At 41.1% G+C, this 20,428-nt stretch overlaps 1 protein-coding gene across 1 annotated transcript in view; it reads right to left on the bottom strand.

The window, feature by feature from the left end:
* The window catches only part of PLXNA1 (plexin A1), a 418,114-nt gene that overhangs the window by 54,440 nt on the left and 343,246 nt on the right, over window positions 1–20,428 (bottom strand). The window contains exon 22 of the mRNA XM_054978424.1: window positions 6,447–6,703. Within this exon, the coding sequence (XP_054834399.1) occupies window positions 6,447–6,703 (257 nt within the window). The remainder of the gene's footprint in view (window positions 1–6,446; window positions 6,704–20,428) is intronic.

Raw genomic sequence — 20,428 nt, 5'->3', positions numbered from 1 at the left:
GGTAGCCAGCTGGTGGATATGGTGGGTACCACGACAGGCATTGATATGCTAGTCTTGCTCAGTCCACAGGTGGGTACGCTTGTTGCTGAGAGTCTGTTTCTATTCCGCCCTCTTCTTCCGATGATGGAGACCTCGACCTTGATCGCCTCCGAGGAGCAGCTGTTATTTCCAAGGGAGGTTCTGGAGCAGATGATGAGATTGAATTACTGGGACGGCTCCAGGATTTATGTCATGGCTTCTCCAAGTGCTTGGTCTTCTCTTTGCACTTCTTCGGTGGCGGATCCAATGAAGCTTCCTCAGTTCCAGTAAGCACTGGGAGTCCCGAGCCCCTTTCTGTTGACCTCGGCGGGCTGCTTTCAATAACAGCCACACTTGCTGCCGAGTGGATCCAAGTAGAAGTCTCTAGAGACCATGATCATTTCTTCTGCTGACGTTGTGGGCGAGTGGCCAGATCCGATATAATCTCATCCCTTGGAACTGAGGTCAATGACGGTTTATGCGTCGGCTCAAAAATGGCTTACGCTCTGCGCTCTGCCAGGGCAGATACCTTTGCTGCCAAGCTACTGGTGCTGGACATACCCTTCTCCCAGAGCATTGCTTTTAATCGGGAGGCTCTATCCTTTCTTGCCTTGGGGGTAAAAGAGTTGGCAATGCTTGCATTTCTCCACTATATGTCCTTCTCCTAGGCATGCCAAGCAAAGTGAGTGGCTGTTCATTTTGGCCATCTTTGTGCCACAATCTGTGCACTTCTTAAACAGTGATTTATCTGCCATTATCGAAAAACTGTAAGAATCAGGTCGGGAGGGAGACAAACACAACTCACTGATCCTGAAGCAACTATTTTTTTTACAAACGAAGAAAGATAAACTACAAACTCTAACACTATACTAACTACACTAATTTAACTTAACTATCAATTATAAACTATTTACAGGAGCTGTGAACGCCAAGCCAGAGCGATAGCGAGAGAGCGAGCGAGCGAGCGAGAGAAACATCTGTTTCTTACGGCGGCAAAAATCAAACTGGGAAAAGGACGGAGCAACCTCCCTGACCACATGACTGTTTTGGCGAGAAGATCTGGCTTGGAGCAGTTGTGGGAAAGGTCACTCCCCCTTAATAGCCTATAAGCTAAGAAAAATTCTGTTCCAAGTGGCAGGCCTGCGCAAGCACAGTTCCCAATGTGGGGCTGCGCTGAAGACTGTAGATGAACCATATTTTATTACATTTGAGCTACTAAGGCAGGCTCAGCTTTATTGCACTTTGTTTCCCAATTAGCATCTCTGCACTGTCAGCATGCTCCAAGTTAACACAGGTATGTAGACAAGGATTCTTTACTCTCTCTGAGTGTGGGACTAAGTCAAATGGGTTAATGCATCCACATCAAGATAAACATCCCCTCATCCCTGCAGAAGGCAGAGCAGTTTCTTAAAATTACAAAAAGTGAGCCATGGGTCAATATATCAACATATGCTTATTATTAAGTTCTTATATTGAAACAAATTTTCATTCCAGTCATCCATGAAGACTTGATAGGGAACACTGCATGCAGAGGGACCATATAATGTTTGGATTAAAATTGCAATATGTGCATATACACTGTTATTGAGCACTGCTTTTTGGGTACTTTAGAAATTGCATTTAATCATAGGTTAACCTTCTCACATTGCCATTATATGAGAATTGGGTTGATTGCATCTCTTTTTACCCATGAGACTGCCTTCAAGGAAGTCTGAAGTGCATCACATGGCAGATGTTCTGGGACAGCAGGGAGGGCATTTCAAGTAGCTTCCTGACAAATTTGTTAACACCATAAAAATCCCATCAGAAGACAGTGTCCCTTCTGGGCAAGAGAAGTCCAGAACAGGAGAACATAGAAATACAAGGACAAGTGCAAAAACAGAACTTGGAAGAAGAAAAAAACTGAAGAGTAGATAGTTGCAGGATAAAATAGAAACTGCAGGGTGTTCAGAACTTGATAGGCTGATATGGAGAGAGTCTGCACTGATTGCCTATAATAAACACTAGCGCCTGCTTCACCTTATCACATTGATAAATAACATTTAAAACTATGCACATTTATTCCCTCAAATGAAAAAAAAAAGAATCCAGGTGTCTCTGATTGAAACTCTTCACCTTTTTTTGGCTGATCCATTTATTAATCATCAGATCAGCTACTTCATATTCAAATACTCACAAAGCACAAGCAACGTTAATGACCTCCAGAAAATAAGTGCCTCCCCACTGCAATAAGGAAGCTGAGACAGGGAGGTGTTATTGGAAATAACCAAAACAATCAAAATCCCAGCTCTTAGTTCTAAAACGCGCACAGGTTTTGAGCAGAGTCTTCCCAAAACAAAAGGAGCATCAAAAAGAAAGGAGGAGAAGGTAACTGTTAATTATGGCAGGCTGTTGACAGTGAAAGGCCAAGAGAGGATCTGCTAAATTTGTTGAGAGTGTCTGTTAAATTTCATGGCCATAGATGCAGAGGAGTTAGCCGTGTTAGTCTGTAGTAGCAAAATCAAAAAGAGTCCAGTAGCACCTTTAAGACTAACCAATCCTTATGCATCTGACGAAGAGAACTGTGATCCTCGAAAGCTTATGCTACAATAAAGTTGGTTAGTCTTAAAGGCGCTACTGGACTCTTTTTGATTTTGTTAAATTCCAGTCCTGCTTATTCCTACCTTTCTGCTTTTTTTAAAAAAAGCACCCCTAACCTTGCTCCCCAGAAGAGCAGATCCTTGTCAGTGAAAGGAACCATAATATCTATGCACATGAAACTGCATTCCTCGTTCTTCTTCTTTGCAACAGTTAAACTAGGCCAGTACTGTGCATAACTCAAGTCAAATTCAGTTCTTTAGCTAGCGAGCCTCTAGGCGCCAACTCTTCTCTCTGAGTGACGTTCCTTATCTGGAGGGATTGAACTTGGCATTTTCGACATGGAACAATGGATTCTGCAACTGAACTGTAGCTCTTCCCTTTACACATTTTAAATGATTAATTAAATAATTAAGAATTTCTATTCCCCCTTTCAGCTGAACGTACAAGATAAAATAGAAACTTTTTCTCAAGAGTCACGCTACCTTTGCAGCAACATTCTAAGTTTAGCATATATACAAGCAAGGTACCCAGGAACACTTGAGGGGAATGTAAATCCTACTCATGCAAAACCATGTAACCAATTGCCATATTGGGGTGAGGACAGAAAGAATTTTCAGCTATGTCAAGTTGACAACTAGGTTCAAGACTGGATTTAGTGCTGTTACGGGTGGGAGAAAATCTGCAATAGAGCAGGAAATTGATAAGGATCCACTTCCAGAAAGACGTTCTCCACCTCTCCTTCTGACTCCAGCCACGCCTTTTAGTACAGACAGACTGACTGACTGCATTCAATGCAAGACGGAAAATATGGAGGACACAGAAAAGAAACTGTAGAGAAAACACTGGAGGCCTTAAATTAAAAGTAAATGGGAACAAACTTGGAATTACAAACTAGCAAACTGAGGACTATTTTAGCTTCAACTTGAATAAATGCAACAGTATTCAGAGCAGGTTCTAGCAATCTCTGGAGATACTGCTCTGCAGCCATGGCTGCAAACAGCCGCTTGCATTTATCTATTTATGTCCAGATGCCACAGGGGATTACATTTTACAATACATAAATAACAGATTTCACCTAACAGATTAATGTTAAGCCTGTTATGCTTGATGTAAAGACATCCTTTGACCTAACTAGAAAGGCAAAAAAGGAGGGATGCCCATAGAATTCAACATTCTTGTAGATGTGCAAAAGGAGGAAACACAAGTCCTCAGTTATAAGCTATGGGGCAACTGGACAGAAGTGGAAACCTCAGTTCAAGACTGGCATAAAGCTAGGCTGCATTAAAACTGTCCCCTCTCCAAAACTGTTAGCGTCCCTCTTTGCTGACATGAGCAGCCTTTCTTATGCTTTTGTACAGTCTGCATTCAGTTTCAGCTCACAGTAAGGGATACGTCATGCATTACATTTTATGGAACTCCCAATGTGTTAATCAGACACTGTGCGGGGTGGGGGTGGGGAGGAATCAGTGTCATGGTTCTGATGGAGGGTGTGGCTTCCCCTGTGCTGTTTCTATGACTGAAAAGACACCTCTCTTGCTTGCTTTTAGCTCCCCAGAGAAAAAAGACTAATGCCTCTTTTCCTTTTCAGGGTTTAAAGCAGTCTGCAGCAGGGGAATATTCAATCAGGGAAATGGCACGGGAGGCACCTTCCCCAGCACTGTGATACACATGGTAACTCCCACCTCACCCCCCACCAGGGTACTAATCACCATGAGTGGGTCCATATTGGATAGCAGCCTCACACTGCTGCCCACACTCCGCTAATAGAGTTATCGTAAGAAGCTGTAAGGGGCGATTCACACTGTACAGAGCAGCTGCATCTGTCACACATATATCAGGGTTTGCTTTAGTGATTATGTGATATGTAAAGCAGATACACAAATCTCCAATTACTTAGTAATATGCATGGATATGTGCTGGGGAGCCACAACTTGTCATGTCTCCTAGAGTAAATCCACTGCATGCTTAAACATGCATACCCTTTCTTCATGCTATAGTATTTGCTGCAAACACAAGTGTACATGCAGCAGATGGAACTTTTGTGTAAAGCATGAAGTGGCTTTGAGACAAAGCTCATTCATTTTCCTTTTATTTGTATTTGTAGATTACTTTGCTTTGTATCTTTTGTTCCACAATGTTCCCAGGATGTAACAAGAGAGCTTAAATACATTTGCTTAATGTGATCATATTCAAACTATATGAGTCTTGGAAGAACTCAGGATATCTGTACAGGGATTGGATTGTTAAAGAGTAAGGAAAGAGAGGCATGACAATGAATACTATATTCTTGTTCTTCAGATGGTGTGAATCTTTCCATATTTATTGGCCTGTGATAGAGATCTATCTAACTGCCATTTAAAAATTGATGGAGCAGAACAGATGCATGGCAGAGGTGGAAGACCCTTTCCACACGTGTGTTATCTTGGCTTAACAAACTCTGCTTTGTTTTTGTATTAAACCCTCCCAGCCACCAGCCAATGGGATATATGGATCCATCTTGAAGAAACAATTGGGAAAAGAATGACAAAGAAAAACGCCAATGCATGAACTGTGTGAGAAAAGAGGATGTGTCTTCTTGGACCTGTAGGAGAACTAGAGTCCTGCTTCATCAGGGCATTCAAGGTAACAACTTCTCAGGACAACAGATAAACTCTGTTTAAGGAGCATCAAATATCACAGAGCTGTTTCACATATGGAATGGAACAGTTTGCCATTATCAACTCTGGGCCTATTTAGAAGCTTCTATATAGCATTTGTGGACAAATCAAATTGTTGGATATGTAAGTATGCTGGTAATGACCAGCAACTACTACCGACAGTAGAAGACTACCGCTGGTGAGAGTGGATACAGCTATCATAACAGTAATACATGTGGGCACAAACTTACAGAAAAGCCTCAGTGATATGAAGCCTTACTTAACTAATAATGCCATCCTAAGCAGTGATAAATTCTTTTAAGTCCATTGACTTCAACTCATTTGAAAGGCATAAATCTGTTTAGGATGGCAATAGACCACTGATATCCAATGAGTTCTGAAACAACCAGCTACTTCTTAGTAACAATCTGCTCCACGAAGCAGAGAGTTGTTCCCCTCTGGTTTCGTATTTGACTACTTTAACAGATTGTGCACAAGAAATTCTTTAGGACATGGACCCATGTCTGGCATCTTAATGCTCATATATTTCTAACTCTATCTTTTAATTTCAAAAGCATCAGGGTGTAACGGTTAGAATGCCAGACTAGTGCATAGGATAGGAGATCCAGGTTTGAATCCTCACTCTGTCATGGAATCTAATTGGGTGACCTCTCTCTCAGCCCAACCTACTGCATAGGGGTTGTTTTAAGGACCAAATGGAGGTGAGAGCAACTTGTAAACTACTTTGGAGCCGCATTAGGGAGAAAAGAAGGGTATAAATATTTATATATAAACAAACCTTTTCTTTCAAATGAAAGTCAAGATTCCCGGTAATGTATGAGTTTGTATAGTCGGATGGCAGAACCTTAGGACCATGAATATGATTCTGATGTTTGGGAGCACAGAAAGTCAACCTCCTCCTCCTCCTCCTCCATTTACAGAACTCATTCAAATTTCTCCATAGCACAAAAATGATGGCTATTTCTGTGCTGTATGTAACAGTGATAACCTTAAGCCTGAGACATTTAAAAGACTTGAAAGGAACAGTATAAGCTCACACATCCCACTTCAAGCATTATGCAAGAAGCAGAAAAATGGAAGGTATGAGTCACGTATATTTCATCTCCACCCACTTCTGTGTAACATCCAAAGTGGCCCTCACAGAAGCTTCCTATAAGTGCTTTGATTAACAGTACTTAGATGAATACTCACCGCCTCAAGAGTAATTTTGGATGGTTCTTGCTCTCCAAATTCTTCTCAATCAGGTCTGAGAGAAGCTGCTTGAGCACCCCAGTGGCATACTCCATCTCACCTTGTAACGCTGTCATGATTAAGGAGGCCACATTGCCCCGGTCTCTCATGGAGAAGCTGCGCTGGGCCTCAAGGGTGCGAATGAAGGTCAGCAGGAAGTGTTTTTTGTTCAAGAGCTGGCCAAAGAGGGTCAAGGATTTCTCTACATTGGCCTGGACCTGAGGGAGGAAAATCTTTATTAGAGTCAGGCCCAGAAAATTATGAAACAACAGTCCTTTGACAATGCTACAAGACAAGGGAAGACCGCGCTGCTCAAGCTGGAATAGAATGTTTCACAATGTGGGAACACAGAAGAACAAAGTACAGGTACAGCCATTTACCAAAGTGGAGTCAGTATCTGATACCAGCACTGATCAAGAACTTTTATTTCAAAGTTTTGTTCTCTAATGTTATTATACAGTACTCTTTGGAGGAATTTCTTTTCAAGCCTCATCAATTAGTGATGATTTACATTACAAAAACAGGAATGTGGACATATTCCCCCTTAAAAAGCCCATGCAATTCTGTCTATTCAAAGCAAGGACTTCTCCAATGTAAATCCCCTTACTATGGACATGTGTTTCTTACTGCTATTTTGCAAAGCTGAATGCTTTATGTCCTGTCTATTCTGGAAATCCTATTGACTGCACATATATTTTAAGGTCTCAAAAGATTAAGCATGGCATATTCTATGGATAATTATTATATTCTCCCATTATTTTGGGACTCTAAGTTGCTTGATCTTGTTTGAAGAGTAGCCTTCTTGCATTAGTGAACAGTGATCTATCATCTTTCCTTTTTAAAAAAAAATCACAAACCACTGCACATGTGCAGATTGCCACAGTTTTTAGTTCATGTGCTTTCCTCCCATTACTGGTTGATATAACATGCATGGATTAAAACAAACACCAAAAAAACTTCATGGAAACTGCAGGATGGCATTAGAATTCTTTTTATGTTATTTAATGAATGTGCATGCACAGTCAGGCACACTGAAAGCTAGACAGAACAACAACAACAAAGAACTTAAAATGGCAGCTAACTGTACAAGTACCAATTCTGAAGTTAATTTTAGAATGTTTCCTAATTAAACTGGAAGGCAGGAAGAGGAGAACATGAGCAAAGCCAGCCTCAGAATGATAACAAGAAACAACCCTACTTTTCTGAAAACTGTCACAGTCCACAAATATGCCCATGCTGGCCTTTTTTAAAAACTGTTCTTCAACACATTGCTTCAACAATGAGGAGCATACTGTACTAGATTAAAGTATGTGCTATATGCAAATAAATATTTCAGCTTTAAATATCTCACTTTTTGGATTAATGGACTGTATCGTTTAATGTTGAGTAAAGTGGCTAGTTATTTTCTCCATTCTCTCTATCATATCACCACTTAACAGTCAGCTGAATGGGATATCCTTGCCTCCCTCATCCCACTACAGCCCCAAATGATCCCTGAAAGGTTGCTCCTGGGGAACAGAGTATCTGCAGAAACAGCATGAGAGCGGAGTTGGAGGTCTTCAGTGAGAGAGGTGAGCCTGCAAAAATAGTCCTCCCGTCTGTTGGTGTAAATTTTCCTAAGGATCCCAAAGTCACTATTTTCCTGGCTAAACTGAATTGTGGAGGAATGCCCTCTACCCAAGAATTCAATCTAATACTTCAGTTATTGGGACTGCTCTTTGCCCATGTACAGGAGCTGCAGAGAAGGAGGTCCAAGGAGGGAGCAATCATGCTCCAAGCATAGAGCACTCAAGCTCTTGGTTATGCTAATTAGTCTGGCTGAGGCAGAACAAGAGGGAGGGGCTTTCTTGTTCTTACTCTTCCATTTGGGCAGCTCTTTGGATTGGCATAACCCATGAGGGATGAAACCCTTACTCAGAGACTCTATCTTTTTCATGTAGCAAAAACAAGAGAAAAGACCTAACAATCAGAACAAACTTTAAATTACTGCAACTTCAAGTAAAGCTAGACTGTCCTAAATAGAATGTAATTTAGGAAGAACTATTTATGAAGTAGTGTAGAGAAAGAGGTGTGTTTTCACCTTCTCCTTGTCTCTTTGCTCAGGTCAAAATCTTGAACAGAACATGAGCATGCTATTTTTCATTCATTAAACTTTTATATACTTGGAATGCTTTAAGTCTGGTCTCTGGAAACACACCGTGCCTATTCAGTTTGGTCATATGAAGTGTGGTACAGGGAAGGTCAGTGGGTCAGCATATTATCTCTGGAGCATAGTAACTTAAATAGGCAGAGTTGTGTTAGATTGTCCCCACACTAATCTGTGGAGTAATGTGGGAAGGTGTAACCAGCAACTGGTGGATCATTTAAAGGGCAATGCAGGCACAGAGTGTTAGACTATGATGCCATTTAGCAGGAGATGCTCTCAGGGTCTTTGGCGGCAGCAGGGGGGAAACCAGAGGTTTTGGTACTACTGCGGAGTAAGGGGAAGAGGTGGCATTGCCAAGTGAAGACTGAGATGGCTGTAGGGGTTTCCCGATGTCACAGGGGCCAACCAGAAGGAACAGGAGGGGCTGAGTGTGTTCCTTCACAACCAACCATAAACATACATCTTCAGTGCAAAAGCTCATTCTGTTTGTGATATCCCCGTCCCCCAAATCCATCTGAAACCTGGGCTATGCCTGCTCGTCTTTGTCTCATTCAGTTATTGGGACTGCTCTCACCTGAATATACAAGTGATTACGTATATGCTATGCCTTGGAAAGCTACCAGAAATAAAACTGTCCAGAAATGTTCTCCTAACAAGGAATATTCTTAGAAAATACTTCATCTGATATTAATGGTATCACCTTCAAGCAAGCATTCAGAAAATAGGACACGGACTCCACAGAGATGGGATTTAGAGAGATGTACTCTGTTCTGGAACAATTAAGGATAGAGTCTAAAATCAAAGAGACAAAATGAAAAAGCAAGTGACCTAAAGAATATTCCCTATCAGTCAAGAGGCCAGAAATTAGGATGGATGGATGCTTCAAAACAAAAAATTAACTCCACATTGCTATGTTAATTGATGCATACACATTGTACAGCTTGACTCACAAGTTTTGCAAGGTCAATGACAATCCAGTTTTTCCCAAGAAGATAACACCGCTGTTGACCACCTAGTTGTTCAAGCCCATGCTCTAAATAGGTAACAGATCTGTTAGCAGCACTCTGTGCATTCAAAACAATGTGAAGAGTAAAGAAAGGGGCTCCTGCTTCTCCTGCTATCCCTTAGGTACTACTGCTGTCATAGCAGATCCATTGCTCAGCTGTTGGGAAAGGACTCAGGGCAGGACTGCTACCACATGCACCTTGTCTTATATGTTCATCAGCTGCTATGAAACTCTGTGGCTCAAAAATCTAGCCTGAGGGGCTTTATCTTTTCTGCTCTAGAAAGTATTATGGGTGGTAGGGCACAGATACAAGATTTGGAGGGGATTGTGATGACAGGCATACAGAATCCGAAACAAAAAGTTAAAGAACATAGATTGGTAAACCAATAGAAATTTACCTCTGAACTCTCCGTTTTCAGGCTCAACATAGGAGAGCCAGAACAGAGAAATACGTGGATTGTATCATCCATGTAGGTCATATTATTTTGTCTTGTTATTTCTCTGTTATAATGATAGGGGTGTATGAAAGAATGTCACCCTGAGGTCTTTTCTGGTTTGACAGAAACAGCCCATATTTAATAAAATGCCACTGTCCTTTAATTTGTAGCATCTTTGACTGTGAATCTTAACTTCCACACTGCTGTGCCCCATTTCCAGGCAAACTTAAACAATACAGAGAGGCCGAAGATTTGATTATGAACTAACTTGTTAGTGTTTGTTTGTTTGTTTGTTTATTTAAAACATTTGTACGTCGCCTTTCTACCTAGATAGGGACCCCAGGGTGGCAAACATTAAAAAATTAATTTAAAAAACTAATTTAATTTTATAACTTTTAAAATAGTATAAAAATAATTCAATAAAAACACAACACCAGAAACAGGAAGGAGGGACAATAACAGTTGTTAGGGGTATGGCAAATGATGGTGGAAGACAGCAACGGGGCGGGGGAGGGTAGATGAATCTCCCGGGGCGAGTGAGTTTCACAGTTTTGGCACCATGACCAAGAAGGACCTTTCTTAGGTGGTTGTCTGTCTAGCATCAGATGGCAGGGGCACCCAAAGCAGGGCTTCTGAAGATGACCGGAGTGAACAGGTAGGTTCACATGGAAGAAGGCAGTCCTTAAGGTACGCTGGCTCCAAGCCACATAGGGCTTTCAAGTTTAATACCAGCATCTTGATTTGGACCTGGAAGCAAATTGGAGCCAGTGTTGAGGGAATAAGATCTGAGTGATATGAACTCTACTACCCTCTCCAATCGACATTCTGGCTGCAGCATTCTGTACTAACTATAGCTTCTGGGCAGTCTTCAAGGGCAGCTCCACATAAAGAGCAATTTACTGGACACTAACCACCTATTAGGTAAACAAATGATGCTGATTACACCTACCTTGGGCATGCTGTGGAGAAACTCTTGCCTTGTCAACTGCCCTGATATTTAAACTATTACAACTTTGTACACTCGTATATATCAAGGAGGAGTCTAGGCATAAATAAAAACAGAACTTTATTTCCCTGTATGGGAACAATAAGGTTTTGGTGTATAGGAATAAACTGAATACATTTGTAACTGTAGGGACTAGAAACTGCCAGTCTACCTTATGAGGAAAAATAGAAAAAATCTCAATATTTCCAACCTAGTTCAAGATTTCTGCAACCTTTACCATGCAGACCACAATCTGCTTCTTAGATCCCCTCTACTCAGAAATACTATGTTTAAGAGATGACAAATTGGTGTGTGCCTCTCCAGGCCACCACACTGGTCTCAGCCTCTTTCTTCCTGAAGACAATGAGATAAGGCTAGTTCTAACCTGCCTGTCAGAAGGTCTAGACTTTATCTGAGGTTAATAAAAGTAAAATGCTCCTTTTCTTCCACCACCATCTCTTCTTCCCCTGAGGCTTCCAAGGGCCCTATTTGTTTCTGGCTTCTCTACTGCAGCAACAGCATGAAAAGGGAATCAGCGAATGAGGGGAAAGGGATGGACTCGGTCCTGTCCTTCACAGGCTGTTTCCATACAAGATGACTGTCCCCTCTCCCCTGCCCTATCTAGACAGGACCACTGATGATGAAGAACTCATGAAATCAGCCACCCTTAACCTTATTCAGCGCCACAGCAAAAATGTCAGGTATATAGGTAACACACAAAAACATACACACACACAATTTTCTTGAATATTCTTGTATGGTATTTGTCTACAACAGATACAAGAAAATCTTTCCCTCTCCCACAACAGTACTTACTAAAAAAAAAGCATTAGGTCAGTAATTTCTTGAATCTGTAAATGTTGAATATTTATGTGAATGTGGGAAAAAAATAAAAATAAATCCTTTCTTCCAGGCCACGCAATCAAAGAGTGAGTCTCATTGGTTTATTTTATTAAAAGAAGAAAGGGAAAAATATCGGCAATACATCTGGAGTAGAGGAAGCATTATTCCCTTTCTATGCCAAAAATCTAGATTTAGCACGAGACTAGTGGCCAGATTCCTCCTGGCTAGCATAGAATATAGCAAATGGTTCCCATAGGAAATCTTGATCTTCTGGATTTTCTACATATGGCCCTAAATGTTACCATCTGTTCTTTAGATTAGTGACAAAATTCAGGGCATGCCTAATTCTGTTTCACTGAGTTTTAGAAATGAGAAAAGGACATCTCCTCCTCTTCTACATACATTCTGCTCCTGCTGCTGCACTGCCCTCAGACATTGCTCACTATAACAGCCCTTCCTTGTGTACTGCCCAAAATAGTCATAGGGTCCCCACATCCATGGACCATACAGCAGAAAGTAATGGCTAAATTGTCCAGGGCTTCTGATTCACACTGACTCAAACCAAGAAGTATTTCTGTATATCTGTAAGTCCAGTTGCTTGGGAAACGCAGTATTCTGCACACGTCAGCAGAAATAGAGCAAAGACTTATGTTATTTGGGACCAGATATAGTCTCTTGAATCTCCACACAGGAACACAGAGAGAGAGAGAGAGACAGACAGACAGACAGACAGACACATACACACTGTTTTTCCAGAAGGGCGCCTTCCCCCATGCCTGGTCAGACTGTAAGTTCCTCAAGACAGCAACTTTTAAAAAAATGTTATTCTGAAAAGCATCCTAAAAACTGATGATGCTATATGTAGAAATAATAAAAAGGAAATAAACCTATATGGATTCTGGGTAATGGAGGAATCCTGAACATAGGAGTCCCTGGAAAGGCAGCCCTCAACTACAGCTACATACGCCACACAGAAAAAACAAGGATAGAATTATTATAGTTCCTATTATTTTAAAACAAAAATATGCCTGTGGGAATATCATCTCCCGTATGTCTTTCCAGCAGACACTGAAGGTTGCCACCTCCAGCTGAATGGTCATAGTTTGTGAGACGCAGGGATTTGCTTGCTTCTTAATAACCAGTAAAACCATGCAGTAAAATAAGCCCAGCTTAGAGAACAGGATGAGCTGTGAGCCAATTCAGAGTTACAAAGAAACAAGGATTTCAGATATACAGCAGCCATCTTCCAGTGGTGCTTCCATGAATCCAATTAGAAGCAGATCTTCGAAGCTAAGTAGCTCATGATTCTAAAATCCTCTCTTTTTCTGAATGTCCGCATCAGCTCTCAGGGCCCAGCTAAATACTCATATATGCAGCCCTGTCACAGCTCCACTCAGAGTCAAGCCCTAAACATCTTCCCCTTTATGGTCCCCTAAGGTGCGCCAGTGAGTTTCAGCTTCATGTTCCATCTTCTAGAGAAGAAAGGCTACCATGGAATAATAATATTAGTAATAATAGTAACAGTGTGCTTATATACCACCCTTCTGGACAGGTTAGTGCCACACTCAGAGAGGTGAACAAAGTTAGTTTTATTATTATCTCCACAATACAGCTGGATTGGCTTACCCAAGGCCACCTGCAGAGTTCAGGGCAGTAGAGGGAGTTGAACTAGCAGAGTACTGATTCACAACTCAGCCACTTAACCACTATTCCCTGCCTGCTGCTTTTTTGCTCCAAATTACCCCTCCCAAGCCATTCCCTCCCCACCCCTCAGGTTCCAAATATGTACATAAAAAAGAGACATCACAGTGAGTCGGCTTTTCAGCTAAAATGCCTTTTTATATCATTGGTTCACAGTGGTAGCCTAAGCAGTTACACCTGGGTTTCAGTGGGTTTAGAAGGGAGTAACTCTGCTTAGGAGTGTTTCCAAAGCCGGGTCTAAATGTGCATATCTGTCTACTGCACCACTGAGAGCACCTTTCTCACGTGGCCGTGTGAAAACCTAGTGTCCCAAATTTCCACTGATCAAAATACAGCACAGGCCTTCCACTCAGAAGTTCTGAAGGGAGGATCAGGCATGTGCTCCTATCTAGGCAGTGTGCTGAGCTCCAAAGCCAGTGACATTTGATAAGCTCAGAAATTGGTCCTGTCCAACATGGATGATCTTATCAGAGTCACGCACTGTGAATAGAGCAGGGTGGTAGCAGCAGCAGCAGCTCAAAACATCTGTCACACAAACGATCTCAGCAGGCTTGGCTTGCCATCTACCACTCTGAAAGCAATGACACAAAGTCCCACATGCAAACAGACACACACACCCTCCTGCTAACTCTTTCTGTTGCCCTTCTGCTTTTTTTGGTGATCATTAGCGGAAATAAATGAACAATAAAGAATTAAGTATTTAATCAGGCTTTAAATTCACACAAAAGCAATGAAATAGCAACCCCAAGTCCCAAAGAGAAGAGGAACTGCTAATGACAGCACTTACACTTGACTATGGATTAGTGTTTTTGCATGCATGCACACATAGCAGGAAGGGGAAGGGAGGAAGAGGAGAAAGTGGTATTTCCCCAGTCATTAGCAATAGCTAACATCAAATTCATTCTAATTAAGATGAAAAAAGCAAAACTAAATTGCACCATGCTTTAAAAAAATACTTGGTTTTATTTATTAATGTGGGGATTTCCCCCTTGCCATTTTGCTTTCAAAAGCAAACATATCAGAATGGAGATTACAGCGGGAAAAGGCCTTGTATATTGTTTGTCTAATTACTTCTATACATATGATTACACAGCGCAATTTGTATTTCAAACTTCTGCTAGATCTAACATACATGTCTATGTTCCCATTCTTTCCCAAGAGATTGTACCACACTCTACTACAAAACAGCCCCACGTTTATCTTCAGGAAATAGATCAATTACTTTTTTTAAAAAATGAGAATGCTGCAGGATTACAGGGTTATCAAGGATGACAGAGTTTTATGAATGGAAGGTACATGCTGAATTTCACTAATAAGGGAAAATGAATACAGGAAGTTCAGATAACAGGAGTGTTACACTCTGGAGGCCCCTATTTGCCAATGTTCGGAAGCGTACTATTTTATTTGTTCTGTTTCCACTTTATTCCCTTACTAATAAGTTTGTCTCCTGACTGCTGTGCACCCCCCCCCATCTCTTCCCCCACAATAATTAAGGAGGTAATAACAGGCAAAGTGTGATCACAACAAAATAACTGCCAAGAGTCTGAAATACAGATGGGCCAAAAACCTCCACATTCCAGAGACGATAAAAACAGAACTCTCAGTTCAGATGCTTTGATTTCAGCCTACCTTTAACAACTGAATCCTTAATCTACAGAGGTCCTATTTTCTGGTGCAAATTTAAATAGGGAAACAGACGTTTCCAGCATAATGGAAGCTCATCAGAAAAGCTCAGTTAATACTTTACTACCAAACAGCACCAATACATAGCAAAATACAAAGTGAATTGAGGCATCTCCCCCTTTCTATTATTCCATCTCTATCATGTTTGGCAGAATTCATACATGACAGTACCCAGGGCTTTTTTTCCTGGGAAAAGAGGTGGCGGAACTCAGTGGGTTGCCCTCAGAGAAAATGGTCACATGGCCGGTGGCCCTGCCCCCTGATCTCCAGACCGAGGGGAGTTTAGATTGCCCTCGGGCCATGTGACCGTTTTCAAGAGGTTCCAGAACTCCGTTCCCCCGCATTCCTGCTGAAAAAAAGCCCTGACAGTACCCAATATCTCAAAAGCTTTATAAATCAGCCTAAGTCTTATTCAAATCTAACACCACCTGCAGAAGTATACCTGTGACCTATGAATACCAAGGCCGTTCTTTTAATAAGACAACAAAGATGTGGCAGATGGGCTTGAACCCTGGCAATAGCTGAGAAAAGCACAGCATACAAATCACAGTTGTCTCATTCTGTTAGGCCTACCAACTTCTCCCAAGCTTATCTCTCCCCAGTAAAGTGCACTAAAATAACTTTTTAAACTATTTATAACCCCCTGAAAACCATAAGTCTATAATGGTAACACTATGGCACTGTAACTGTCCCTACGACAATACCCACACTTCATTTCATGGTCTCTGCACCCAAGAAGTAAGAACATAACACATACAGTCAATTAATTGGCTCTAGTCCATGAAAGCCTATGCGACCATAAGATAGTTTCTGAATTTATTTAAATTCTGGAAAGCAAACCCACCTTCTCCAAATATAAAGAAACAGTATGCAATCATTTTCTCTTTCCTTTCCCTCCATGCTTAATAGTTCTGTTATCCCTTCCCTGATGTGGATACAAGGGAACTCATGCAGTTGTCTTGCACAGATTGTGTATGCCTGCAACACACTGCTAGCATCGCCCTTCAGTCCATGCTGTTCCACTGAATGCTCAAGGACCCTTTTGCACCCCAAACTGAGCATCAAGAAAGCTCAAGTTTCGTATTCAAAATCAATAACAAAATCACAACACATATTGGACTTATTGTTGACCAAAATGTTCTGTAGAATTTGGATGCTTTGACAAATTATGGTATAGTGTTTATCTAATTAAAATATGTATATCCCACCTCTCCATACAACTCAATGCTATAATAAAGGAATTAATTTAAAACAAAGAGAATTGCAGGAGATAAGTGCATAAATTAAGGGCAACAATAGTGTATCAGCAGGAAAGAATAACTGGAGGCTAAGAGAGTATGAGCAGGAAACAATCTTTATAATAATACTTCAATTTTTTGCAGGTCCCGTTTTTACATTTCAAAAGTTATCTCCACAACTACGAGGGCAGAACCCTTTTGTTTCTTAAGTAAAACTAGAGATTATTAAAAATCGATATCACATCTCTGATCTGAAATTCTGTGCACAGGAATCACAAAGAAACAGGTTGAAGTATAATTAAAAAGTTTAATCCACCCACTCCCAACCTTTTAAAGAACATTTAAAAGATCTTCCAGAAAACAAAACCAAACACAAAGTAGTGATTCTAATCCATGCATTGAAAATACCTCATGTTGGTTAATCGACAGTAAAGGGGGGGAAACCCAACCCCCAGCATGGATTAACACTGGTTCGTAAAATTATATAAAGTCAACATTGAAAGAATGTAAGAAGTCCACCTTTGTTATGTGAACAATATAGCAGATCTATTAATTCCAATACACACTGGCATGTTTCAAGTATAATTGATCAGTAAGAACAAAATGAGAGGACAACATTTGTGAAAGATCAGGTTTTTACCCTTATTGCAACTGTTTGTTATTTTCAGTGTAAAAGCTGCACAGCAAAAGCCTTTCCTCTTTAATCTGACTAGATCCAAGCAAAGCATTCCAAGAGCTGCATAGAAAAGCCTCCACTGAACTTTTTGATGGAGAATGACCATAAAAGCCATATTGGAAAGGCTCATAAAAACTGGCATGGTAAAACCAGGGAGTCAAACTAAACAAGAATCAAAAATTGAATAAACCATTTTTTCCCTTCTGAATCATCTGAAGGTCTCTGCTGAACCTGAACCAGAACAGAGCCACAAAATAAAGGTTTTCAAAGCACCTGAGGTGATACATTCACTGACTTCACCAGAATCAGAATGAAAGAAAAACAATATATAGGAAGATTATATCAAGTGAACCAGAAATGAAACCGTTGGTTCATGTGCGCTGCACCAGTTATTGGCCTGAACTGGAACAACTTCACTTGCAGGTGAACCTGAACTGGAAGTTAACTGAAAAAGTTAATGGCTAGAATCCCTGGGTAAAACTAGACTGCAGAAGCAATAACTGTCCTGGGCTACAATGGGGAGCCTGTGTGCTCTCACTGGCAAGCACTTGATTCACTGTAATTAATAACAGCATCGTGTTCTGGAGCAGATTACTTCTCCTAAATATGTTCTGAAACCTACGTCAACATTAATTACTCCGCGAGGTCAGCAGTGAGGGGAAGATAAGGCCATTTCTCACTTCTCCAATCAAGAACAACCTTGGTACACATGAAAATGCGACACCAATTTCTGCACAATTGCTTGTACTAAATTAAGCGGACATTGTAAAGGCTGGCAAGGGGAGGGGGAAGCCAATTTGGGGAAACAGAAAGGATGAGACCATGCCAGGGGAAACAAGGAGATAGGAAATCTGATGATGTCAAGCAAGTCTCTTGGAAATGAGTGGCTGGTCATGCATCAAACAAGCCCAATTGAATAAACCAAGTGCTGCAGAAGATGATGGCAGAAATGGGATTAATATAAATATTGATATTAATGTCAGCAAGCATGGTAGCCATATAGTGGTGACTCAGAACTCAAATTGACCAGCATATGGAAATACATTCCTTGCCAGCATGTAGGCCATTCCACTGACTTTCAGAGTCACAGAGAAGGAACAACCACTGTATTTTCCTTTTACTGGAGGCAATGTCCCACAACCACAGCAATCTACCACAATCACAGTGGTGGCCCATCTGACCTACATGTTTTGGTATCAAGGGATAAGCTAACTTGTCAGAGGTGAAGCTCAGAGCTGCATACAATCCATCACTGCATAAAGATCAGAAGCCCCAGAAACCATTACAGATAAGCTTCAGTAGCTGCTCTTAGATAATGAGAAGATTCTTAGGGAGAGAGTTCTTGTAGAGACACCCATTCAGTCAGCAAGGAAGAATGGCCCTGCCAGTCATACCTTAGGCCCTTCAGATAAAAAGTAAGACAGTGGCTCCCAAGAAAGATTACGTTATTTTCTGCCAAGGCTAGCAAAAATCCACAATGAATCTGAGATTGAACTACCACCATGACCTAGCAAATATGATCAATAGAAGCTGAAACAGCTGAGGCAAAAATAGTCCTCAATAGTACACAATGCAACCATTCTCCTGAGGCTGGAGTAGGGAAATCTGCTGCATGGACATTTCCAAAACATCTGCCTAGCCTGGTTTTCAAGATGCCAAGCCACAAAGGTGTCATCAATTCCATCAAGCCACTTTTCCATATCCTGGCAGATCTTGCTGCTAGGAAACTGTTTCTGCAGTTAGTTGCCTTTATTCAGTTTCATCCTGTTATGCCTTATTTAAAATCCTGTTCACTCTGAATTGTCCTTGGCAGTACCTTTGCTGTCTTCATACCCATCCTATGTCTACAGCTCATTCTGCCATTGCCACAGTTTAGTATATCCATTATCTTCTTCTTCTTCTTGCTCCACCCCCAACTCGTGGTCAAAATCTTTCTGGAACTACAATGGCCAGGCGTAGACATGCTACTTCAGTTGCTAATCTGATAACAAAAGCTGTAAGGATTGGTGTTTCCTTGATTTAGAAATTAGTAGAAATGTCAGAATAGCAGGACTAAGCACCAGATCCATCTAATTAGCCTCCCTGCTGGTCTCCTACCAGTGTGTGTGTGTGTGGGGGGGCATATGGTCCATCTGCCCCCCCCCATGCCTGAGGAGTTAAGAGTTTCACCAACCCACACCTCCATCCTTTTCTTACTTTGTGTATGGTGGGCAGGGAAAGGGGGAAGGGTGCCCCATCTGGAATGCTGATATTCATGTTTGCACTGAGATGTTATTTTATTGGTTTTATCTATTGTACCTTATTTATTATTATAACCCACCCTGAGCCTGCTTGCGGGGAGAGAGGGCTAAAAATCTAATCAATCAATCAGTGTAGCTCAATGAAGAGTGTTAGATTTGTGCTTAGGAGATCCATGTTTAAATTCTGTTGTGGCATTGATCTGTTAGGTGGTCTTGGTCAAGTCATCTTTCTCAAATTTGGTTCATCTTTTGTAAAACTGGAATGACACTGACTTATCTCACAAAGTTCTTATGAGGATGAATAAAATAAGAACTGTAGACCAGTTTCTACACTCAACATGCTATAAGAATTGACAACTGGGAACCACCCACAGCTTTTGCTATGGAATCTATTCCAGATGATTTGGTGTGAACCCACCTACCAGTCTTCACCAAGAAGTATCCTATCCATTAGACTCTTTTCCCCACCATTTCTGTCAGCTTCCTCTCTTACCAATCTGGCAATCCACCAAAACACCTCCCCACCATGTTATGTGAGACTACTCATCTACATGAAGTAAGTAGCTTTCCAACAATGGCTATCAATACAAAGAGCTATAAAAATCCAACCTGGACAGATAACTGATGAGCATACAGCATAGATTTCCCACGAACAGCTTTTTAATCGAATGCTGTCAAGGTTGCACATTACTCCAAAAAGAAGGAACGCCCTTAGGCTGGTGTAAACATCAGAATTTTGAATGTGTCCTCTTTAGCTTGTAGCAAAACTCATGAGTGGAAAGTGATAGTTGCAGTGGCAAGGTTTCACTCTAAAGTCATCAGTCTATTATAGACTACCTTTAAACACAAATGGCCAATACCTCAGCTGAGATTAAATGAGAAGACTGCAAGGAACACTACTGCAAATATACAGAGAAGTGTTTCTTTTCAAAGTCCCAGAGCTCAAAAAGGTAAGTTTACTCAAGACGAAATACTATTCAAGCAGACA

This window comes from Eublepharis macularius, chromosome 4 (assembly GCF_028583425.1).
Source record: "Eublepharis macularius isolate TG4126 chromosome 4, MPM_Emac_v1.0, whole genome shotgun sequence".
Classification (NCBI taxonomy): domain Eukaryota; kingdom Metazoa; phylum Chordata; class Lepidosauria; order Squamata; family Eublepharidae; genus Eublepharis; species Eublepharis macularius.
Note: the sequence above shows the minus strand (reverse complement) of the source record. Positions and strands in the feature narration are given on the sequence as shown.